This window comes from Pezoporus wallicus, unplaced genomic scaffold (assembly GCF_028554395.1).
Source record: "Pezoporus wallicus isolate ANWC-B61680 ecotype Strahan unplaced genomic scaffold, APGP_CSIRO_Pwel_v1 contig_5785, whole genome shotgun sequence".
In the NCBI taxonomy this organism is placed as follows: Eukaryota; Metazoa; Chordata; class Aves; order Psittaciformes; family Psittacidae; genus Pezoporus; species Pezoporus wallicus.
Genome location: NW_026641150.1, coordinates 1,458,104 through 1,483,572, shown reverse-complemented (window position 1 = coordinate 1,483,572; position 25,469 = coordinate 1,458,104). Strand labels below are relative to the sequence as shown.

General features: G+C 37.2%; 1 protein-coding gene across 3 annotated transcripts in view; it reads right to left on the bottom strand.

Moving 5' to 3' along the window:
* Positions 1-1,456: 1,456 nt before the first annotated feature.
* TMCO3 (transmembrane and coiled-coil domains 3) overlaps positions 1,457-25,469 on the bottom strand; it is a 36,354-nt gene continuing 12,341 nt past the window's right edge. The window contains exons 5-14 of one of the 3 annotated variants that reach the window (XM_057422172.1): positions 22,270-22,461; positions 21,308-21,436; positions 18,883-18,975; positions 17,457-17,643; positions 16,420-16,537; positions 15,679-15,874; positions 9,789-9,939; positions 4,971-5,050; positions 4,329-4,478; positions 1,457-2,661 (exon numbers count right to left, since the gene is read on the bottom strand). In XM_057422172.1, coding sequence (XP_057278155.1) covers positions 2,548-2,661; positions 4,329-4,478; positions 4,971-5,050; positions 9,789-9,939; positions 15,679-15,874; positions 16,420-16,537; positions 17,457-17,643; positions 18,883-18,975; positions 21,308-21,436; positions 22,270-22,461 — 1,410 coding nt within the window. In that variant the 3' untranslated portion in view covers positions 1,457-2,547. Of the gene's footprint in view, positions 2,662-4,328; positions 4,479-4,970; positions 5,051-9,788; positions 9,940-15,678; positions 15,875-16,419; positions 16,538-17,456; positions 17,644-18,882; positions 18,976-21,307; positions 21,437-22,269; positions 22,462-25,469 lie in introns of those variants that run through there. The other 2 variants (XR_008973871.1, XR_008973872.1) reach the window with 2 other exon arrangements.

The following is a 25,469-nucleotide window of genomic DNA, read 5'->3' as shown; positions in this document are numbered from 1 at the left end:
TGGCGCCATTTCAGGAAACATTTACAGTATCTCAGTACATCTGATTGTAAACAAATTTATCATATGTCCAATAGGATTAGTAATTTGAACTTGCATCTAATAATCAGGCAATCCAAATCTACAGAGAGGCACAGAACACTGATACTCAGACGAGGCTCCTATTTCTCTTTCCCCAGTTCTCCTAAAGCCTAGCCAAGTCATGATTGAATCAAAAATTCTTTGGGAAAGAAGTGACGGACATGATACTTGCTTTACTTTTTGGACATGGTATCAAAAGGACTCTTCACACAACTACTTTAAAAGGTAATCAGGAAAATGTTTTCTTTGAGAGACACAAACCATCAGTATTTCCTACTCTGGAAAGTTCCAGTTAGGAGAGAAGTACAACTAGCAGTTTATTTTAAAAAAAGGTTTACTCATCACAGCTGTAGTACTTTGTATAATAGTTTCAAGGGCTGGGACATAATGGAAACCATACAGAGATCTCTACCATGGTCTGTCACAGACACTTTTCTTCCTCCCTGAAACATAGATGGCAAACTACATATGAAAACATCTTTCAAAACCAAAATGAAGGATTCAGAAGGGAAGCTTGTATTTCAAGATGCTATGAGCTAGGTCAGTGGATAGAGTAACGTATCTTTACCTAGTACAGTTAAGAAACACATTTTAGTGAGGCACCTGAAAAAGAGTAAAAGGTCTGAGCTGGTAGATTTGTAAATGGTACCATAAAACTTTTAAATTACTTCTGTATTTTGAATACAAAAAACAACAAATCCATTTCAAGTTTCTTTTCTATTACAGATTCCTTTTATAAAAAACGCCACCCTGTTTATTTATAGGGCAGCTTTTTCCTCTACATTTGTCACTGTTCCTTGGTTACTTTTGAAACCATTGGAGGAGAAGTGGAATTGCAATACATTTTGCAGCCTTTATGAAGCATCAGTGCCTGGAAGAAAGCCCCAAGTCCAGCAAGAAAGAGCTCAAATATGCTGAGCTCTACCCTGCCCTAACAGTATATAGACACTCCAGACTAGTCCAAGCTGCACTTTGCCAAGCCCAGCAGATGTCAGAGAAAACACAGGGCTACTGAGAAAACTGAGGCTACTATGGTAGACGAGGGAGGTATTAAAGCACACAAATCCATCCGAAGCTCCATTTTGCTACTTGGAGGACAGCTTTCATTTTAATTGGCTATTTAAACCCATGTAACATGCATTTTTCTAAACATTTTTGGGGTATTAAAGATCTTTCAGATGACACTGTAACACTGACCTACAGTGTTAATACATCTTTAATAGTATTGACTTTAGCAGATAAACCTCAAGATGGTTTTTAAATTGTTAGAGCAGACTACAGTCTATGAGTGAGCTTTTTCTATGACAGAGAATGGGCTTTTACAAGTCTTATCCAGCTATGCGTAACATTTTAAAGAACACCACACATGTATTTCAGATCACATTCCAAACACTGTATTTTAAAATACCATGATATTTTAGAGAGAGTAACAGTTTAGTCCACATAAATGTGACCTACCAAGTCATGGAGTTACAAATGTACGTCCAGTCTGCCATTTTTAGTTTTGTGCAAATTAATTTTCCTAAAGTAACTCCAAATCTAGTAAAGTGTCAAATATCCAACCTCCAGAGTTACAGAACTGAAGTTTTTCCACATCTACTTGAAATCAGACTTCCCAGTTTTAGTACATTTATTTTTGATTCAAAATAAATCAATCTGTAAACAACTGCTGTAGCAGCAGTTAGCAACAAAAACTGGTGACAAGTGTCAGTCTTCCAGTATAACTTAAGCGATGCCCCTTTTTACTGTCAACTTTTAATCAGATATGTAAATAAATACAAGAATTAGCACAAAGAAAAGTTGCCACTGTAAGAAAATACACTGTGTGCTGTGATTTGGAGTAAAATACCATACAACATTGGCTGTATCATTTGCAGTATGAATCTGACTGCTTAAAACAGTTTGATGCTAAACAGTTAAACCTTTTATTGGTGTAAAGGACTATGCTTTTACTCACCGTCAGAAATGTTTTGAAATTAAATTTCCTACTAGTATATTAAACTCCTAGATGTGAAAATGACTCAAGTCATTTAGTGAAAGAAGATACCATAGGCACCATAATATATATCTATATCTTTTTAAACAAAATCTGGTGATGAACCAGCAGTAACAGGATGAAAATTAAAAGGCACATTCAGGCAAAAGATAACAGAGTTTGCATGATGCCATATTTTAAAAAAATAATTTATGCTCTGAATAAGTGATTGGATCAGGAACAAATTTTCTGGCAGATTCTAATCTGTCAGAGAGAAAGCAAATTTTGTACAAGTTGTGCAATTCAAATTACATAACTATATTTTAAATACTGAATCTTGTTTTGTATTTATGTCTGTATAAGGCTTATAACCAAGTGCACATTAAGAGGACCGAATACTCAAAACCTCTCATCTTCTGAGTGCATAGAAATACAATGAGCAACGAAGATGTTTCTTGCAAGAAGATGGATACTTGTATATGTGCAAATCTTAATCAAGTACTTGAGCGTCTTTCAGGTCTTGGAACACATTTCATAATGGCAGCTCTCCACAGGGCAGGAGCAAGTAGAAGGCTCAGGGTAGTCACACTCAGAATGAGAAGATAGACCTGAAAATTGCAAATAAAAGCCATTACCTCTTAGTTACGTGGTAAACTTAAGATTAGAAGTTTGAGGAGATCAAACTCTTCTAGACAGTATGTTCAGGAGAGTTCACCTGTCTTCCTAACCAATTATGCATACTGCTACCAAAGCAAACAAGTGCATGCTCAAATTATTTGTTTACCTGGGTTGAAGATACAATTACAAAAACAGTGTTATGAGCTTATAGAAAAATTATTTACATGTATAGTCAAGAGGTCAATTTTGAAAGTTCAGTGTTTGCTAACAGGTCAATGGCTAAATACCATTTTATTAGAACAAAACCAAAACAACAACAACAAAAAAACCAACCAACCACCACCACAACAAAATATTACCATATACACCCCCCCCCCCCCCCCCCCAGCTATTGTGGTTTAATGATACAATGGCTAAGCTGAGTACTATTTTATACACTAAAAAACTCCCAAACAAAAATCCCTTTAAGTCATACTGCACATCATCTGAAAGAATGATCTTAGCTACACAGTCTGAATGAGTCTTATAAAACATCAGGAAGCAGTTTTAAGGTCTCAAACAGAAGAATGGCTTACGGAAATTTTAGAGCTATATAAACCTGTACATAGATAATAACATGAGAGCCGCCACAGAATAAAAGGAGAGCCTACAGGTTTCCATGTGCAGTGGGTGGGCCCCTAACCTGGTTCTGTGATTATGTATGGGTATCTTGAAACTCTGGACAAACATACAATATTTATAACTCCTAATTATATGCACGAATGAACATGAAAATGAATCACCTTTGCCTACAAGTGAACAGCATTGTGTAAGTTTTTCACACATGCTTTATCTGGAATAGCTTCCAGCGTTATACAGCCCACTTGCTCACACAATGAAAAGCTTGGGGTGCCAGCAGAGTATTTTTGTGAGCAGAGATACAGAGGAGAAAGCAAACAGCACTAGAAAATGAGGTCAGCTGTTTTATCTCCATAGCCATATTTACTTAACTTCACAAAGCAGACTTCATCATGAAGAAAATAATATTCTTACAGCTTCAATATAAAACTAAGTTTAAGGTTTCTTTCCTGGGTGATTTTTTTTCATGACTACTGAAAAAGCTGGTTGTTTCTTCTGCAAAGGATTTAAAATGAACAAGCTTTGCAGGTAAAGGTTACAAGTTTGCTTGTTTGTTTAAATGTTAAGGCAATTTCCACTTCACCATCTCTGCTCTCTAGCTCTTATTTACCAATATGCCCTTACTCAAATCCTGTACTCTCAGTTACTTCTTTCTATAGCTGTATCAAGATTTTAAAAGCAAGGGCTTCTCAGTGTTAGTGATGCAGGTGCTATCTACAGCTCCCTACTCAGTTAATAAAGAAGTTGTAAGAGCAGTTAAGGTAAAGCACTTACAACTAAGCTATGTAAAACTCACTATTTAATATTTTAAAGTACAGTATGAAACAAGTGAAAAACAGAACTAAGAACCCTGTCAAGGCCATACGTGTCTCCAATTGTATGGGTTGATTCTATTTGTTAGCAGTTGAGATATACCAGTGTACTGGTATTTCAAATACCAGTCATTGTATTTCACAGTATTTCAAATACAATGTCATACAAAACCCCAGTAAGTTTTTCAGATGCAAACCGCAAAGTTGGTAAGTATAGAACAGCTTACCTCCCGAGATATGATCCCTGCTCTACGTGCTCTGCTTCCCAGAACAAAAGAGAATTCACTGACTTGTGCCAGTCCTGCTGAGACAATCCACTTGATATACTGGCTGGTCTTTGGAAGAATCAGAGAAAGGACAAGCACTGCCAAGACAAACTTGAAAAGCAAGGTTTTGGGGGGATTATTGTGGGTTTGTTTTTTAAATTAAAAGTGCAGTAAGTAAAATAGTTAAATCTTTGTGAGATATAGAGCATCAAATACAATAATTCTGGACATAAACTAGTGGACTTCTAGTGTGTCTTCTGTATTAAGAAACAAATGTACATTGCACAGTAAAAATTAGTATATTGTTTACTATAATAAAAACATTTGATAGCTTTGTTACAAATTCCAACCTAGATAAATAGATGTTTCTCCATGTGTAGCTTACTTTTAACATTAAATAGCTTTTTTTTCCTAATACCCTAAGCTTGTTCTATCAAACTGTATTTTAATCAGCAAGATTCTTCCAAATACAGCTTTACAGTAAAGCTGTAATATTTCCTGTTACATCAGATGTTCAATTTTTGCACAGAATTTTCATTACGGCATGCAGCACAAAGATTATTTAAACTATTATAAGATTAAAAAAAGAGGAAAAGAAAATACCTTCATTATGACCACAGACAGTGTAAGGAATAGTAAGACTGTAAGTTCATATATTACAAATGTGGGGAAAACATGAAGTCCTAGGAAGAAAGAAAACAATATTTCAAAGTTTAAATCCACTATCTTACTATGATAATTTTCTGAGTTAATAACGGATTTAATTGCAAGACTGTATTCAAAAATAAAAAGCCCTAACAGCTATCAACTCTACCTTCTTGATCACTAAAGCACTTCCTGCATTTATCCAACCATTATTCCTTCAGAGAGGTTTAGCATAAACAATATTCCCAACCGAGTTAAACTGAGATGACTGATGCACAAGCACATTCATTTCTAAAGTTTCTCTCTTCCACACCAGTCAACAATCCATGATCTGAACTGAAACACGCCTCTAGTAAGAACTATAAAAATACTGCCGGAAAACAGTTCCATTGTTCTGCATAATGACTGTAACATGCACTTTGCTCACTGTTTTCAACATTGTTGTACTGCATGGTAATGGGACTATCACTGTGGAAGGATCATGATATTCAGCATTGCACAGACTATAGAGCTACATCAGAAAATGTAACTGTTTGATCCCATGACCCTCACTTGCCAACACTGAAAGTCACCTGAACTGGAAAAGTCACTTAGGACTGGAATTGGTAAAAGGCAAAAAATCCCCATGCACATCCCCATGCCCTAACAATTAAGGAATTATATAAAACTTTATTGCTGCGATGTTGTTGGGGTTTTGAGTGGTTTTTTTTTGTTGTTGTTTTGTTTTTGTTTGTGGGGTGTTTTGTGGTTTGTTTGTTTTTTTTTTGGGGGGGTGGGGTGTTCTCTGCCAGTGGTTTAGTTGTTTGGGTTTTTTTCTTCTAATTTTTTTTTGTCACTTTAATTCATAGAATCATAGAATCATTAGGGTTGGAAAGGACCTTAAGATCATCTAGTTCCAACCCCCCTGCTGTGGGCAGGGACACCTTACGCTAAATTCAATGAATATAGAAACAAGAACCATAAAGAACGCAGAAATTGAAAACTAAATCCTGCTAAAGAAAAAGAAGTATTTGTTGGAGAAGTCCTGGAAGAATCCAACTCACAGCTGACTAAGTCCATGTTTTCTTCTTAGGGTATGAGGAACTTCTGCAGGCAAACATAACTCTTATCTTTGGAAGCTTATTCCTTTTTCTTAAAAGCTCTTAAAAAAAGGAACCAAAATAATGGTGGTGTTCCTGATAAATCCATAATAGTTGGCAGTTCTCCAACCAAGTTATGTCTGGTGAAGGACAAGAATTTAGCTTTCTAAAGCATGAGGCATGTAAATCAATGCTGTAGCTTCTTATTTTAATGCAAGGCAAGTTTTCACTAGTTTTCCTTGCCCCACAGCACTGTAAAGCCAGAAGAACTAGAGAGCTAAGGGTCATTTTCCCTTCTTGAGTACTCAAGAGAAGTTACTTGCAGTAAATTCACAATGTATTGTGGATGGAAATGTATGTCAAGCACAACAGAGATTTTTATACAAGTACTACCCAGTCAGCATGTATGCACCCTGTTTTATTTCTTCATTTCTTTCCAACTACTGAAGTGCAAATGCAAAAGACTATCAGAATAACGAAAGAGATGGCAGAGTAAGAGAGAGAAACACCACACCAAAAAAAGAAGCCCTAATATGTGCACACATGCTCATGGAGGGGAAAAGTAGTTTTTGTACTATGCACATTGTTCATTCACCTTTAAGTTGGTCTCAGAAACACACATGAAAAGCAACTAGATAAATACAGCCTGTAACAATGTCACATTTGATAAGAGGGCCAACTCTGCCACATCTGGAATTAATTATTCTAGGAGGCTATAAATATAGCCTAGTGCTCTCACCACTACTGGTGGAGCTACTTTTTCAGTTCTGCAGCAGACAAGCAGTCTGAAGTCCACACGAACTGCTGCCTGATGTGGAGATTATGACCATATTTCAAAGAGCTGAGGCACAAACTACCACAGATTTCTACACCAATCCAGTGGAGGTGAGTGTCTGCAAGGTGAAGCAAGTCTAAGCCTGCTACTTACACTATTCTGAACAAACAAATAAACATCCCAGAACACAGACATGTTTTGGGGGAATACATTCCACCATAGTGGATTTCAGGGTCATTACAGACCTTTGCCTCAGTCCTAGATGAAAACTTAGCATAAAGCCAGAAGTCATATCAGACTGCTATACAAGCATATGAAGCCTTCCTGACATCAATGTCATCAGAAAGAGTTACCTTCATGGACAGAAGGTGCATGAATATGGCCATTTTTTTCAGTGGGTTGAATCTAATCACTGTGGACTTGTTCTCCAAAACAGAAGAAACACTTCAACCAAATAATTCAAGAACTTCAGCACCAACATCAGGTAACATGCGTCATGCTGGCCTGTCACCAATAGCTTGGGTATTTTCTGTAGAGCTGAGCATAAGCCACTGGACTTCAATTCTAAGCAGTGTTCTTGAATAACTGGAATGAAGGCCTTGGGGTAAAGGTAACCTTACAATAACATTGAGCCAAAAAGCACAATTCACTCATATAAACTGGTATGTGTTCTTCTTGTGGACAGTTACAGGCAAGATTTTGCACATTTTTATAAAGTACTTCTTTCTTAATAAGTAAACGCCCTCCCACCCTCCAATTAGACTGAGTCCACCAATCTGCTAGGTAACCACTAAACAGCAGGCAAAGATCCAAATGTCATGACCAGATGCAGTGTCGAGAAAAGGAATCTTGGAGATCCTTCTTGGCAAACAAGATTACAGAAACTAGAACCCTGCTGGTCCTTTATAAAAAGCAATCAAAACAAAATGATGCAGGTGTGGAAATGGAAGGATCGAAGTACTAGGTACCAAAACAGAAACAAGAAAGAAAATACTCAAATTCTAAAGCCCAGATGTTCTCTCTGAAATATTAGTAAGGATGGAGGCCAACAGAGACTTTCTAACCTCAGCAGATTGCATAAAGAGAGCCAGAAACCTTGAAGAATGCACACAGGCTTAAAGGGAATGTACAGATGGAGAGCAACTCCAAGTGCAGCTCTTAATGCCTACCTGCAAAGGTGTACTATTCCCACAAATGCACTAATAACGCAACTTTGAGAGCAGTAGGCAATCAGGTCATTCTAAGGACAGGACCACTGTTACAGATACTACACAAACAAGTATTATTCAACTCAGGTTTTAGGTAGGATTTCTGTAGTAAGGAGGATTTCTGTAGGATTTTTGAAGGATTTCTGTAGTAAGAACACATAAGTAGGCATTTAAGACAAGCAACATAGGAAATAACTTTTCTAAATCACATATTTACAGTCACTTTTCAATTAAGACTTCTTTTTTTTTCCCTCTATTTATTCCTTTATTCTAAAAGGAGCAGAAATTCTAGTACTGCAGTGGTGTAGCATCCACCTGAGGATCTCAAGTGTTTCTGCTCTCTAGAATAAGGTGCTTGCTGCATATAGCAACAAGCCTTCTCCTTATGTGGGGGGGGGGGCTGAAGAGGGGGAGGAAAATCTTTCCCTATGGTTTTATATAATTTCAAATAGTAAATCTGTGTATTTACAGATGCATATAGTTTGCATTTGTACATATAAAAAGTGAAGAGCAAGCAAGAAGTGTTTTTTGTATTAGATTGCTTTTAAAAAAGTTTAAGGAATACTTTTTAGCCTACTTGGGTTTTTGCAACATCTCACCGCTCCTTTTTAAAATCGACCTCCTTGCCAACCCCCAGAACTTCCTGTTAACCACAACATTTGAAAGCAACTGAAAGTAAAGATGGAAAGGGTGGGATAATGTTTAATGGGAAGGAGGAGTTTTTTGTTTGCCTTTTTTTTTTCCCCAGGTTTTGTTTTTTACAAGCAAGTGTTGTCACATCTTGTCAGAGGCCACGGCTCTGATTTTTTAGCTAACTTTCTTCAGAGGAAGGAAAAACATCCACTTTCTGTAAAACCATACAAACTTCTCAGGCAATTTTATTTACCTTCTTGCAATTATAATGGTAACAGCAGTTTATAAAAGATTAATTTTTAAATTTCTATAACAGAACTAATAAAATGATTTTCTTACAGTATAATTTGGGTTATGTGGAGTTCTGCCAGCATGCCAACTGAGGTCTTGCAATTTTCTTGTACTTTAGCAAAGTCTTATCTCTCGTCTTAATTTATGCAGTTGCAAGAGTATAGGACAGTATTTTTGTTCAGTCCTTTGTAAAATTAACTTTGCACTTATAACTGTCATGTTTTGTATCCATGATAACACTATCTACTCCATCACCATCTTAGTGAAACACAGCTAACTTGCCTGTGAGTATTCAGCAATTACTCATCCAACACTGTCAGTTATAATGGCCCAAGAGTTTTACTGTATCTCACCCCTTTCCTCCCTTTATTAAAAGGGTAAATTATTCAAATAAACACATATGTTACTAAGCAATCTGACTGATCAGCATACGCTATTTGCATGGGCTGGGTAAAACAAAAATCAAGACTGAAAAGCATAACACCCAAACAAAAACCTTTTCCCCTTAAAATTTTTAGGTATATGTTTTAAATAGTGTGAATTCAGAATTAACAATAAACTCTCATTAAAACAAGAACTGATAGTACATCATGGAAATTGCTTACAAAAATGAATGTTACATTTAAAACATTAGCAAAGGCAAACCATTACTGTGGTCAGTTAACAGTTTAGTGTTTTAATGAAACAAAAATCTATCCCCTCTCCTCAATTTGTAGACACAATTTTTTTCCTCCCCCCCCCACATTTGTAGGTTAATACTGTATTTTAAGAAAGTTTTATTAGTAGTTACCTATGGATGCAAAGAAAATGATGGCAAGAAAGTCACGTATTGGTTCAATACAGGACATAATCTCCTCAGTAACCATGTGACCCTGAGAAGAGATCAGAGCTCCTGCTAAGAAGCATCCCAGCTCCATTGAAACATCCAACAGCTCTGTGATCTGTCAAGGAATAACAGAGAATATATTGCTGTTCTCTAGCCCCAGGTGAATTTATACACCATTTCACAGTAAAATTACAAAACTACATTAAACAACGCAGGAAATTACTATGTTGTTATGCAAGATCAGTAAGCTCAGTGTAATTATTTCAGTTTTATGCAGTATTGTTTTTATACAAAAGATTGACAAACCTTTCATGTTTCCCCTCCATGTTACCTCCTTCCCCACAAAAACATAAGTGAATTTCTTAATCTACATTGTAATGCTGCATGTCACTTAAGGATAGCATCTGATTTCACACAAACAAGGAAGACTGTAACAGCTCTGGAGGCAGAATTACATAATACATGAAGCCTGTAAGAACAGTGTCTTTTCCAGCTGTCAAACACAGGGAAAAAAAATAAAAATCAAAGGCTTGTAATTTGGAAGAATAGGCTCAATTTAGCAGAAGTCCCAGGCATAAATTACATGTTATTATTGTGAACTGGACTTAAGTGTGCCTGTGTCCTTTACTGAATAGGGATGCATTTAAGCATGTGAAATAAACTGCTGAAATGAAGCCTGATACCTGTTTGAAAAGACTGCTTCATTCTTTTTTATTGTGTGAATAGGGTACTAGAAGGAAGAGATGAAACACTTGCAAAGAGACAGAACTAAAAACAAAGCAACTGCTTCAGGCAATGCTCGGAACATTAAAATAAGCAAGCAGCACTTTTAGTAGGTATAAAGTATTTAAAATAATTACTTTAAAACTATGCTGCTGCAGATGGTCATCTTACTGAGAAAGCTCAATGCTATTAATATTAATAGAAGATTGGAGATTTATTTCCGTACTAATTTGGATTAAGCAACAATACACTCAAGTATATTTATGGACAACATTCATCACATCTTGAACAGTGTTACACTGTAAGGTATGAAGCTAGAACTCAAGTGACTTGAAATTAATGGAGGAGAGCAAAAGATACAATAAACAAGTCTGCAAGCTATGCATAAAATGCCACCTAAAAATAAACCCCAGACTTTTGTGTATTGAAGTATTAATGCCCAAGTGCTCATCACGTAACTCCAATAGTCCATAATTTATTGCAAGACATTTAAGAACACAAATGGGTTTTGTCAGCTAATGTAAATAGTTGCAGATCAGGCAAAACCAACAAAAATAACATTATAACTTTACTCTCATTTTAAAAGAAAAGGAATTTTAGCACTTTTTGCCACAATTTGAAGCTGTCAAGGTGGAAGAAAGAAATATATATTTTAAAAGGCTTCAAAATCACCAAAAGATGAATAAGATAAACAGTAACAAGTAGGAAACACTTAAGTTCTTCTACATCAACATTAGTTGTTTTAAAATTCACAACCTCTTGAGTATGATTAAAATCCAACATAGCCTCTCCAAATAAAGTTGGAATTATTTTTACTATCCAGCTATAACACACATACACTTAAGTATTATCAGCTGTAACAGAACTCCAGATCAAAACTTTTATAGCTGACATTTTAAGTATTCCCATGTACCTGCTTAGGTTGCCACATAAGATGGGATTTAGCACATTTTGTATCAGAACTGCTTGATGCTGTGCTGTTGTAAGAATCACTATTCAATCAGGGAGCAATTTAAGGGTGAAACAAACACGCTTGTTCAGAATGCATCTGACTTAACTGGAGCAAACTCTATGTCCATCTGGATTTGCTCCCACCAAATAAAACATGAATTGCCATTCCTTCACTTTATGACAAGTATGAGCTCAAGGGCCTGGCAGATAACGAGGCAGATTTTGCTATTTCTTGTCTGCTCACTAGGTACTACACAACTTAATGTCTACAAAATCTATAGGTCACTCTTAAGAAAAGTATGAAGTGAATGAGAGGCAAGAAGAAAACCAAAAATTACATAATTTTCTTAACCCTATCCCCCCTTTCTCCAGTTTGTTCTTTTGATTTATATCCAGATTTATACAGACACTCCTTTCACTATTCCCATCCTGGTCTCTGGCTGTCTACTAATAGTAGCAATAAGGCGATACACTTCCTCATATACTAAATCTGTAGCTTCAGAGTTTACTATATATAACATGTGGGTGCACACAAACACACACACACTGGAGAGGGTTTGTTTTACTGGCAAAAAGGCATTCTCAGCAAAATTCCTTAAATAAGCAAAAATTGGAAAGTATTTTGCATTTAGTATTCCCTTACTGCTTGCATCATGGTTAATATTTCGCTTTCAGCAAACAAGAGCTCTAACAATTACTAATCCCTGGGCACTGCACTGTCATTTCCTCAACTCCTACATTACAGAAAGCTTTTTCAGTCAAAATTAAATGAAATGTTTTGTCAGCTTACATGTTTTTCCCAGTACAATTTAGTTTTCAGTTGTTTTCAAAGGTCCCATTTTACTCAAATTCAGGAAGGACTGCTTTGCTTTCACTCGAATATTGGATTTTTATGTTCTAAAGTTCTACCAGAGCAATAAATAAATAAATATCACTGGTATTATGTGTTCCAGTTGAATTTCCACCATTTGTTCAGCAGTTATTTTACCTATCTTTTCTAGTAATGTGTACCTTACTGATAACTGTAGTCATCACAGAAGCTTAATGAACATGGTGAGCCAGTAAATATAAAGAAATTCCTGATGGAAATAAATGTATTAGAATTCCAGACTTTAGTAATTTATATCTGCCCAAGAGTAAAGAGGTGAATTCTAAGCTTGCATTTTAAAGAAGTAAAGCCTTAATGAAAATAGAAATATTTTTTAGTGATCATTCCAAAATCTCCATCTCAACTGCATTTTAATAATTAACTAGAATATTTGAGATTAAGGAAGAACTGTAATCTTCTTTTAATTGACAAAAAAAGAGTTCATAAGCATGTTATGAGCAATTGAAAAGTAGTCTAGGCAAACAAGGAATGACATTCCTAATACACTGTAGGGAAACGTATGTACATTTTCTCATATAAAGTACTAACAGCTACATTTTCTTTTAATCTCTTTAGTATATAAAGTAAGCTGGCAATTTCCCTCCATTTGTGGCATCACTACAGGTGAACCATAAGGCAGTCAAACTGGAAGGCGCTTCTTCTCCACCATGTTTATGCACAGTCCTATGAACATGTAAATGTAAGTGCTAACCTTGTCAGGTCAGGTTTTATTTTTTCCCCAATTTCTTAGGAATCATTCAGCAACATAGTTTAAAAACATACCAAAACTGACCCATGTTGTCATGCAGATATCTTAGCAATTCATTATCAGAACAGTATTTTAAACAATTCTTGTAATGTTTCTGCACATACAGAATATGAAAAACCAACACTACACCAGTGAACACTCTGGCTGACTTACAACATATTCTTCAGCTCATTGTGGTATGTATCTCAACCTAAAAGTACCAGTTTGGCCATGGATCCTAAACGGATATTTCAAACCATAAACTAAATTCGCTTATGTTGTGATTCAGGAGAACAGTTCACCAGTTAAGAAACAAAACAAAACAAACAAAAAAAAAAACCCCACACAAACCACCAGCAAAAAAAAAAAACAACCAAAACCAGTTCCTTTGTAACTTAAAGCTCAAAAAGGAGTTGCTTAAAGTGTAGTAATGATCTACTGAACCTTTGCTTCTGCTGACAATGTGATACATACATGACCGAAAGATGTACAACTGTGTCTGAGAGTCAACTGTACTTTTATAGGATTTGCACTTGACACAATCCCCCTACCCAATCTGCCTAACCAGTTGAGGGACAAAAGGGAGAGGAATTTCAGTTACCTCTGAGAATACATGGGAACAGAAAGAGGCATCTTCAGCTCCAAACCTTGGTAAAATATCTTACATTTGAAATTGGTTACATCTCTCTTACTCTAATTTAGTTTATCGAGACAAAGAACCTGTTTCAGATTTAATGAGTTGCAATATGTCTCTCAGGTTTTCTAAATGAAGCACAGAGTCAGCTTTGGTTAAGACCACCAAAATATGCACTCACTTTACAAACTGAAAAGCTCTTTTAGAATTACACCAGTATGGAAAATTCTGTGCTTGCACATAATTACACAAACTCTGTCAGTATTTAGGCCTAGGTTTTCCAAGGAAAAAGATCTTTGCAGGAGCCTATGCAGTTCAGTTGTTTTCCTACCTGACACCCAAAAGCCTAAATTTATCCTTTACAAATACATGCATCATTTTTTCAAATAAGATTGCCATCCCTCATCCTATGTTTTTATTCCTGACATAATGCAGCATCTATGCTATATAGCAGTTAAGATTTGTTTTCCAGAAGATTTTTTTGTTGAGCTGTTGGACAACCAAATACATTTTTGTTTTGCATTGGTTTTTTTCAGTATTATTTTTCTTTAAGCCTTTGTGCTCAAACCACAACTGGTAGCATAACCGTAATGGATGTATCAGTGTCACGGAATATCAAGCATCTCAGCTGGTTTACTGAGGTTGCATGCAGTATCTTTTGTACTGTTCCTTTTGATACATTATTTATCAAGTTTAAAAGGAAAGTTGTTTTCACTCGAAGTACACAAAATATTTGTTCCCCCACAAACGCTTCCCATGCTGAAGCAGCATTCTGGTTTTGCAGTATGAGTTTCATACACTCAAACATATTCTCCCACCTTATATATGTTAAAGTCAGTAGAGAAACTCCTTATACATTTGATAGGTGATTTGGCCACAGTACACCCAATTCAATCAGATGAGTCTATGTAGGCCATATTTTTAATGAAAGCAAGGCTGCTTCTAGATACCGTGATATTTTATGCAACTTCTGTGGTTTGGTTGTTGTTTTTTATTCAAGTTGTTATACAAATGTTGTATCTGCTTGTTAGAAAGTAAAAACTAGTTTTGTTAATTCTCTTATTATATGGCACATTTGGAATATGAATAGGTGTTTAAAGGGATGGCATTTTTCATGTATGCAGAAGAAATCAATGAATTGTAAAGCTGTGCTCCCACTAACTTCTTTCTTAACCTTCTCCCTGAAGGAGGTGAACTTTCTTTGTTGGACCTGTAATAAAGTAAATACCCCTATGAAAAAAAAAGTGCAGGAACGTTGTGGGATATTTTTTCCTCAGAAATTCTCAGAGGACATAACAATCTGCACATCCAGGATAATGGAGTTTCAAACCCACAACATTATTAGTGACCATCACATTCTGTTCTCCAGCAAAATAGTTTTTCAGAGGGCTGAAACATGAGATAGAAACAAACAGAAAGAAAATCCAGATGAAAATGAACCAAACACAAAAGGGATATCAGAATCTGTGAATCTTAAGGCACTTCTCTACTTTCTCAGCTTCATTCCAAATTGTTATACTCCCACAGAAAATTATTTCATAATAAAAACCACATTGAAAATTTGCTATTGAAAAGAATCTTACAAGCAAATGTCACAATCGGGCACTATCAGTATCTCAAAAACCATCCTAAATTATTTTCAGAAACACACAAAGTAGCCAAAATTAAAACTGAAATCACAATTCTTTAATTGGCTTAAGTTGCCAGCAGAAGTACAGCTGACTGACATTCAAATTTTATTTCTTCTTACTCATCTATGCTGTAATGTATGAATCATCTGTGCATTTGGGGTTTGTTTAAAAACATTTTAAAACCAAATAATTGACTACAGAGGTACATGGATACCCAACAGTAATTGTGATGGCTTTTGTGATACTGATGCAGTCAGCTACTGCATGTATCAGGATATTTTATTAATTTAAAAGATTACCGTTAACATAAGGAAGATGAATGCAGTTATTCCTAGGATGAGGATTTCTTTATTCCCTTTGCTTTCTGCATGCAACTTGCGATAATATGGTCCTATGAGGTAAGTCTTTATAACAAGACATATAAGAAAAACAGCAGCCAGAGAAAAGAGAATTTGGCCAATCAGTATCAGTATTCTCAGTACTTCCTTGAAAATGCTGGAAGAGAAGAACAAACAAAACATTTCTTTCAAGTGCTCTCATGCCTCCCAATCAATTCCCCTTAAGTGAAAAGATCTAATTCCACAGATGTTCAAAACTGAGTAGGTACAGCAAGGTATTTGGATACATTAGTAAACAAGATGAAGACTAAATCTGCCAAGTGCCCAGCAACCTCTTTTACAGCCCAGAATTTACTTTTTTTTGTTGACTGATCATCAAGGTAAGCTATCAGGCTCAATAACAGTACTGCATAGTCTTTGACAAAAATATGTCTTAAGGCAGTAAAGTAACTGAAGAAATTATTTTTTTACAATAACAAACTTTTCACTACAGATTTCAAGTACTAGACAGGACTAAGGCAGCTAAAGCAGAAAGAATATCCTCATGCAACATGACAAGTACAAATAGTAAAGGGAACTTGTAGAACAGAGTGCATATTTTTCATGAAACTGACATTAACTGTAGCACTTATTCATATTGGCAATCTACATACTCACTGGAAGGGGTGGGGGGAAGATACATACAGTATTTTTTTGTTTTACCTGGAATATGTGCTCACTCCTACTTGAATAAGTGTAGGCATGACAGCTATAAATAAACCAAGCTGCACATCCTGCATCACCAACATTCCAAGTAGTACGCTGCTGTAGTCAATATCCCCTGTACACCAGCAAAGCAGTCATGGAAACAGTCATCAGAATCTATGCATGCTTGCAGTGCTCAGAAACTTAGAAATAGCTTAATCAAATGGAGGCTAAGTGTAGTTCTCAATGGGTTGATATAATTCAAAGCATTCTGTTTGGCTCCCCCCCCCCCAGTAAATTGTTTAAAACATTTAGAAAGAAAATATTTGTAAAGACATTAAAATATTATAAAGAATAATGAAATATATTAATGGGAAGCTTGTGTTACACAATAAAAGTATAGACTTTGCTTAGCAGTTAAGCACTAGCTATTCATTTACTGGGACTCCTTTCATGAAAATATACAATCTTTAGACTAACAGACACATGTAAGACCCAGCATGCATAAAGTATACACTTTGCATCTAGGCATTAGAATACAAATATTCTAAGGGGTGGGAAGAACTTCAATGCAGTATCTGTTAGGGAGGTTTACATGGAAGAAAGCAGGATGGCAAAACTGTTGAAAGAAACAATTAGAAGTCCTTGAGAAGCTAGCAATATGGCACTTAAAGGTACTTCTCTGAAGAGCTGTTCGCTATGAAAGATTCCCTGCACTGGTCTTAGTTTGCTGAAGAAGGATGTGAATTATTTCAGTTAGCCTTTCTGCCCTGATCTGATGACAGACAGGTTACCATGCTCTTAAAAAGCATAAGGAATCCATGAAACCCCTAATCAAGTCAAATCTTAACATGGAGAGTACTAATTGGGCCACCCTATCTTTCTCCAAAGATGACACCTCATAAAAAAAAAATACACAACACTGGTCAGTGTTAAAGGACGACAATCACTATCACTTGTAAACCAGACCTAACAGTGGTTTTTGTTTTGTTTCATTTTTAACCAGTTTCTCATAATATTACACTACAACAGTCCCTATTTAACATTATACCTACCTTCTTTATCACCTCGAACACTACCTGCAAGAAATCTTGACACCAATGGAGTGCTTGATAAAGATAAACAAGTGGAAATGAAGACACTTTGTGTTGGTCTAATTTGGAGCAGATGTCCCCATAGCAGACCAAAGGCAATCATCAAAACCGTCATATAGCAGGGTCCTTGCAAAGATATTTTCCATACCTTGGGAAAAAAACAAGTTCTTATAAGAAAGACTGATCACACTTTTCACACTGATAAGTTACAGTGATTTTCAGCGCAAATAAGCAGTGATTTGGGGCTGCAGTGCTGGGCCACAGAAGTAACAGGCTGTCATCCTATCTACGAGGCATAGTAACTTCAGTTATTAGTTACTGTGCCTCATAGATACACTAATGAACCAGAAGACTCATAACCAGAAATTAGGTAAGTTTTCCAGAGCTCACAGACAAATTAAAGGCCAAAGGTCCAGTATGGGTTCAAATGTATTGAAATCATCAAATGGAAAGCAAGTTACTTGATGTGATTCCAGGGTGGGGAAAAAAAGGCAACAGCAAAGACCATCAACAGTACCAGCAGCCCACTTCACACTAGTGTGCATATAATTCCCAGGTAGCAATTTACATACTAAAGTTTAGGAACCCTCAAATTACATCAGTTTTATCAGCACTGTTCCCAGGCTGGAAGTCAAAACACAGTGCTGCACCAGCTACCAAGAAGGAGAAAAATTGACTGCTACTGCTAAACTCAGGACAACTTTAGATGGACTAGAAACAGCTCAAGCTGATTAAATTTTAACACTCTTCAATTAAAGCTTTTATGAACTCACAACCATCAGTTTAGGAACAAGTCACATGATGCAACAAAACTCTTTACAATACATACAGTCTTCACGTATTTTGCATTATTAAAATCTAGGTCGTTTATGAGATAACTTTTTAATTAAGACCAAAAGAAAATTGTAACTTTTTGCTGAATCCTGATGGCCACATCATGTAATATTCCAGACTGTGCTAACGCACTTGCAGAATCAGTTTATCAGCCAGTACAGCATGTATCATTAAATCAAAATGCAGTACTTGACTGAATTTTTTTTACAACAGGACAGGCAAACGTCACTGGATATTCCATAACAGCAACTGCATGCTAAAACAAAGCAGAAATGGATTGCTATAAATTGTGTAAGATTTTTCTAGTAATCAAAAACCATTTTACTAAATGAAGAGAAATAGCAAAGAGGTTTTTTTGAAGACACTGAACAAATAATGTGTTCTGTTCTTTCCAAAGAGTCAAAGAGCAGAAGCAAGAACCATATTTGTCTTTTCAAAAATGTGCAAAAGAACACCAGTATATTATAGGGAGAGTGTAAAATCCTGAAAGATAACTGACAACTTGAATAGTAGCAATTAAATCCTGTAATACGGAGGTATTATACAAAAATACCTTTCTTAATCTTTCAGGAGAAAACTCCAGACCAACTAGAAAGAGAGTGAAGAATACACCGAACTCTCCTAATGTCTCCACCTGTACAATAGACTTAAATAACAAAAAAAAACAACAAAAAAAAAATCAGTGCACAGCAGTCTACTTGTAATACAAATTTTAAGTCCATTTATAAAACAAATACTTTATTCTATATCCATTGTTAGTTCAGTTGCTGGTTATGTGACATCAGAAGTCCCCTCAACATCTTTAGGGTTCAAACATTTTTCCCCCAACACCTGGCTGCTACTAGTTAATTTGGTTGGATAGTGCTAGTCACCCTAAATGCACATACATTGATCCAGGTAAGCTTGCTTGCTTGGTGAAAATAAATAGGTTACAGTTCATGCATATACTGTTTAACCCCCAGTGTTTGCATTCCAGAAGTTACTTTATTAGTCTATTGGTATAATCATTCTGCTAGACTGTAGCTGCCGTTCTGCTATTCATCCTAGAGACTCCATGCATAAGTCTCTCAGACCAGTACAACTACCAGCCTTTGCACTTCAGCAAAAAGGGTGCAACAGCAAGAAAAGTGGTTGTCTTCCTCTTCACAACAGAAAAATGGGGCTGCATCTGGCTAGCAACCAGACCAGTGGTGTTCCTCAGGGTTCAATTCTTGGGCCAGTCCTGTTTAATATATTTAGCAATGATCTGGATGCAGGAGTTGAGTGCACCGTTAGCAAGTTTGATAATACCAAACTGGGAGATGCTGTTGACTCTCTTGAGGGACAGGAGATCTAGATAGATTGGAGCATTGGGCAATGATTAACAAGAGGAAATTTAACAAGTTCAAATGCTGGACTCTGCACCTAGAACGAAGCAGTGCCAGGAAGAAGTATAAGCTGTGAGAGGGGTGGCTGGAGAGCAACCCTGCAGCAGAAGATCTGGGGGTGCTGGTAGACAGCAAGCTCAGTATGATCAGCAGGGTGCCCCGGCAGCCAGGGGGGCAAACCACATCCTGAGGTGCATCAAACACAGCATGACCAGCTGGTCAAAAGAGGTAATTATCCTGCTGTATTCAGTGTTGGTGCAGCCTCTTCTTGGGTACTGTGGGCAGTTCAGAGTCCCCCCGTTGAAGGAAGAGGTGAAGGTCCTTGAATGTGTTCAGAAGTGGGCAACACAGCTGGTGAAAGGGCTGGAAGGAATGTCCTGTGAGGAGCAGACGAGGACTCTGGGTTTGTCTAGTTTGGAGAAAAGGAGGCTGATGGGTGACTTCCCTACTCTCCACAGCTTCTGGAGGAGATGTGCAAAGGAAGGTACCAAGCTCTTTTCCTAGGATCCAATAAAAAGACTTGTGAAAATGGCTCAGAACTGCACCAAGGGAGGTTCAGACTGGACATGAGGAAGCACTTCTTTACTGAGAGGGTGGTCAAAGCCCCTGGAACAGGCTTCCTAGAAAGGCAGTCAGTATGCCAAGCCTGGCAGTGTTTAAGAGGCATCTGGACAATGCCCTTTGCATGCTTTAACTTTTGGTCAGCCCTGAGTTGTTGAGGAAGTTGGGCTAGATGATCACTGCATATCCCTTCCAACTGAAATAGTCTATTCTATTTTAAAACCCTAACACTTCTTTTCAATGTATTTACAGTCCAGAGCAGAAGAGGACAGGATCCATCATCAATAAAAAAAGTGGAGATGGAAACTATCTTCCCTGCCAGATTAGCATCTGGCTGCCCCCTAAGTTCCTCTGACATTCAACATTTTTAAGACACGTATAACTTAACCAGACATTACCACGCGACCTTAACGTGTTGTTTTGCCTGCTGGCTTAAAAATCTGTTAATGCACACCAGACCACTAATCAAAACATGTGCAATGTCTCACCAACCACAGCCCACTGCTTCACATGAGTTTGTAATCAGGGTACACGTGACAGAGCTAAAAAGGTTCATGAGACTTCAGGAATGTGAGCAGGGGACAGGCAAAGAACTAAGGTGACTAAGGATGAAAGAGATACAGAGATGCAAAGTAACACTCTAGGAAGCCAAGCTATCCTACTCAGGGAATTACTTGTTTTAAACACTTCCTCCACTGCTAACACTTTAATGTGTTAAATATTTAAATAATTTAAATATTTAAATAATTTGGCTCTTAGATGTGATGCTTTATGATTAAAGACAAAAAGAAAACAAACAAGAAAACCCCACAACACATAACCTACAGCTTTCACTTTCAACAACTACTTATGTCATGATTATGTTAAGAGAAAAAATTGAAAACAAAAAGTGATTTGAAGACCTTTAAGTTTTAAGGCCTCCTTTTACAAAGGTCCAGGTTTGGGGATTTGTTTTAAATACATCTGAGTTTGGCAATATCATATTCTTTTAAATCTACTTTTAAAGATTTCAACAAATGAAATCACTCAAGAAGCTACTTGCATACTTACCTTTATACTATTTAGTCCTGATGGTCCCAGGAGTACTCCACAGATGATATACCCAAACATGGTTGGCAGTCCTATTGTTGTGCACAGCCAGCCACATGGCAAAGACAACATTCCTATTGTCACAATATCCTAAATATGCAAGATTTACAAATGCATTAATATAAAACACAAATCTGTGATGAAATTAAAGTGGGGTTTTTTACCCTTTTATTTCAAAGGATAAATAGCACTGTAAAATTAAACATAGAATACTGCCCGTGAGAAGAAAACACAACTTTAGTAAACTAACCTGAACACTTTGCTGTAGGTGTAAACACTGCGGTTTTGCAGATGAAGCATCAGAGGTACTGACCTTCAGTAACTGGTAGCTTTGGGGTTTATTATCAATTACTAAGTATTTTAAATACATTAGAGAAAGTATAGAGTTTCCTAGGGAATTGTGGGGGGAAAGCCACTTTGCATTAAAATAAAATGGTGAAACATCCATTTTGGTTTGAATTAAAAAAAAAAAAAATCCAAATAAAGTTATTCTTTATGAAGCACAAATACCACAAAAACCCATGTCCATGCAGCTTCCTGCATCCCTTTTCTTCCATGCAAGGCATTAAGAGGTAAATTCTTTCTAGTGACAACATGGAAGCAGCTTATCAGGCACAGCAGTAGCTTGTTTTAATACTGCAGTCCAGTAAGAGGGATGGTGCCCCAAAGGTGCAACAAGTTAAACCAAATAAACCCAGAAACGATTCATGCAGCATTACTATGAGTCTTGAGGAGACTGTACTAGAAGTAGGGAACGCACTGGCCAGATCACCAGTAGACCGGGGAATCATGAATGTTAGGATAACTTTAGAGGGGAAAAAAATGCTAAAACTGTATTCAATCCAACCAAGCAGTACTGGCATCAAACTAGTGGGACTAAATCTTACCAAAATGAATGACAAGAATGTCTCTAAAATTATTACCTTTATGAAATGATGATCAGCACGAGGAATGGTTGAATCTCTGGGCTTGGTAAGAATATACTGATTGTTCTGGGAATCAATAAGCATGCTAAGCCCTAAATCATCCTCTACTTCTCTTTTTGAAGTATTGCTTTTGGAGTTGGCTTCATCTTCTTCCACCCTTAAAACTGCTTCAAAGTTTACACCTCTTACCTGTAAGAAAAAGAAATGGGGAGCAACAAGGGGGACTGTCAACAAAGTATACAGTAAAAAGGGAAAGATTATTAGCTGTGCTTAAGTTGCTCTAGAACTTGCTGACACCAACTAGAAATACTGTAGTTTCTTCTTAGAGAATTCTTTCAGTCACTTTATCAAAACTTGATGCCCATAACAGAAAAGGTTATAATTTGGTTTACATTTTAAAACCAAAAGTTTTTCCAGACCTCTTTAGCCAAGTTGTCCAACCAAAAACTGCAAAGACAGGATTTCACAGCTGTAAAATTGCAAACCAGGATTTCCAATTGCATCCAACCTAAAATGTTTGTGGGGTTGCTTTGGGGTTGTTTTATTTTTAGTGCTTTAACACATTTAGAACACAAAAGGTTTGCTTAAAAAATGATTTTGTTCAAGAGAATAAAATGTTACAATGAGATTACAAAGTGATATTCAGTTCACAAAAATTTGAATTGACTGTGTTCCAAGTCGAGAAAAAGTCACTGTCCTGTAAATTTTAAGAAGAGAATAAGAAGATTTTATCTAGGTCTGTCTTCACTGCTTGTAATTACAAGTGGAATACACTAGGATGACTTCATTATTCACTGTATTTTTAATAAGGTAGATTTTACAAATATTCAGAAACACTTAAGGCTGTTATTTCTCTTAGACTCCAGTAAAGAGAGTGGGTTGCTGTCATTGCTGTGACTGACTACAAAACACTCAATGTTTCTGGATTGCTGTATTTTGCCCAAGCAGCTCCCCAATTTAATGACAAAGTGCATTCACATAAGACATCTATAAAACAGGCTTCTGTTTTCCTTTACTGATTCCCCAGCACATTTCCCCTAATTGTTCAAATAAATACTGCATTTTCAACATTTAACCTGCAATTTTTACCCTTTTCTTCTATCCTTACATTTTTGTGTATGTATATAATTAAAGGAAAACTTTTATCATGGGAATGACCTCTTCCCCTGTTTTTGTACATCATGCAATATGACATGCATTAGCAGTCCAGAAAGCCAACCGTATCCTGGGCTGCATCAAAAGGAGCATGACCAGCAGGTCATAGGAGGTGATCCTGCCCCTCTACTCTGCTCTCATGAGACCTCACCTGGAGTATTGTGTACAGTTCTGGTGTCCTCAACATAAAAAGGACATGGAACTGTTGGAAAAAGTCCAGAGAAGGGCCACGAGGATGATCAGGGGACTGGAGCACCTCCCGTATGAAGACAGGCTGAGAAAGTCGGGGCTGTTCAGCCTGGAGAAGGCTGCATGGAGACCTCAAAGCAGCCTTCCAGTATCCAAAGTGGGACTATAAGGATGCTGGGGAGGGACTCTTCATTAGAGACTGTAGTGATAGGACAAGGGGTAACCAGTTAAAACTTCGGCAGGGGAAGTTTAGATTGGATATGAGGAAATTCTTTCCTGTTAGGGTGGTGAGGCACTGGAATGGGTTGCCCAGGGAAGCTGTGAAAGGTCCATCCCTGGCGGTGTTCAAGGCCAGGCTGGATAGAGGCTTGGGTGAGATGGTTTAGTGTTAGGTGTCCCTACCCATGGCAGGGGGGATGGAACTAGATGATCTTAAGGTCCTTTCCAACCCTAACTATTCTATGATTCTATGATTCAGAAGCATAAATAGCTCCTTCAAACACCAGCATTTCAGCTGTTGAAGTGAGAGGCTGATTACCATTTTCATGCATTATGAAAGTTGTCTTTTCATCCTTTTTTAAACCAAACCTATCTTTTTAGATAAATATATATAGTGCCTTTACCTCCCTAAGCTCCCCACTTACCAGGCTATTTTGCATTGCAGAATGAAGTGTCCATTGCCAAGTCTATGAGACCAAACCATGTTTTTACATTTTCAGCTGATGGGAAAAGGCAGGAGCAGCTGCATGCCATGCACATGCAAACTACTGTCACAGTATTGGAGCAAAGAAGAAAGGCTTCCCTACAGTCAGCAAACACGAAGAACTGTTTCTAACCAGAATACACAGTAAGTATCCAATCCTACAATTTTTCTGTCATCCTTGCTTCTGACTCCCTGTATCACACCCTTACTGCTACTCCAGGGATACTAAAAGAGAGCTCAGAGGTTACTATTAAATGTTGGCTCTGCAACACAAAACATACTTTTCACTTTCACACTGGAATTACTTCACTGTTCAGTGCAGTGTTCCCATCTTGCAGAGGACTATTAGTTTGCCTAAAACCAAAAGGCTGGTAAGCCAAAATCTGTTCTAGTATCTTCTTGGGAATTTAATGTTACAACATCAGCAACAGTGTTCACTAAACACAAGTATCTTATAAACTACATCAGCAGTGAAACATCTACTTTGAAGCTCTGGAACTCCAAATTCATAAGGAGCTTGTTGTATGTTCCTTTGTACTTAGGAGCTTGTGTGGCTGGAATGTAATCAAACTTCTCTGCTCTCATGAGACCTCACTTGGAGTATTGCGTACAGTTCTGGTGTCCTCAACATAAAAAAGGACAAGTAACTGTTGGAACAAGCCCAGAGGAGGGCCATGACGATGATCAGGGGACTGGAGCACCTCCCTTACAAAGAGAGGCTGAGAAAGTGGGGGCTGTTCAGCCTGAAGAAGAGAAGGCTGCGTGGAGACCTCATAGCAGCCTTCCAGTATCTGAAGGGGGCCTATAGGGATGCTGGGGAGGGACTCTTCATTAGGGACTGGAGTGACAGGACAAGGGGTAAAGGGTGAAACCTTAAACAGGGGAAGTTTAGATTGGATATAAGGAAGAAGTTCTTTACTGTAAGGGTGGTGAGGCACTGGAATGGGTTGCCCAGGGAAGTTGTAAATGCTCCATCCGAGGTGGTGTTCAAGGCCAGGCTGGACAGAGCCTTGGATGAGATGGTTTAGTGCGAAGTGTCCCTGCCCATGGCAGGGAGGTTGGAACTAGATGATCTTAAGGTCCTTTCCAACCCTAACTATTCTATGATTCTATATGCATAACATAGCATAGCTTTCTGTTGTATTCTGTC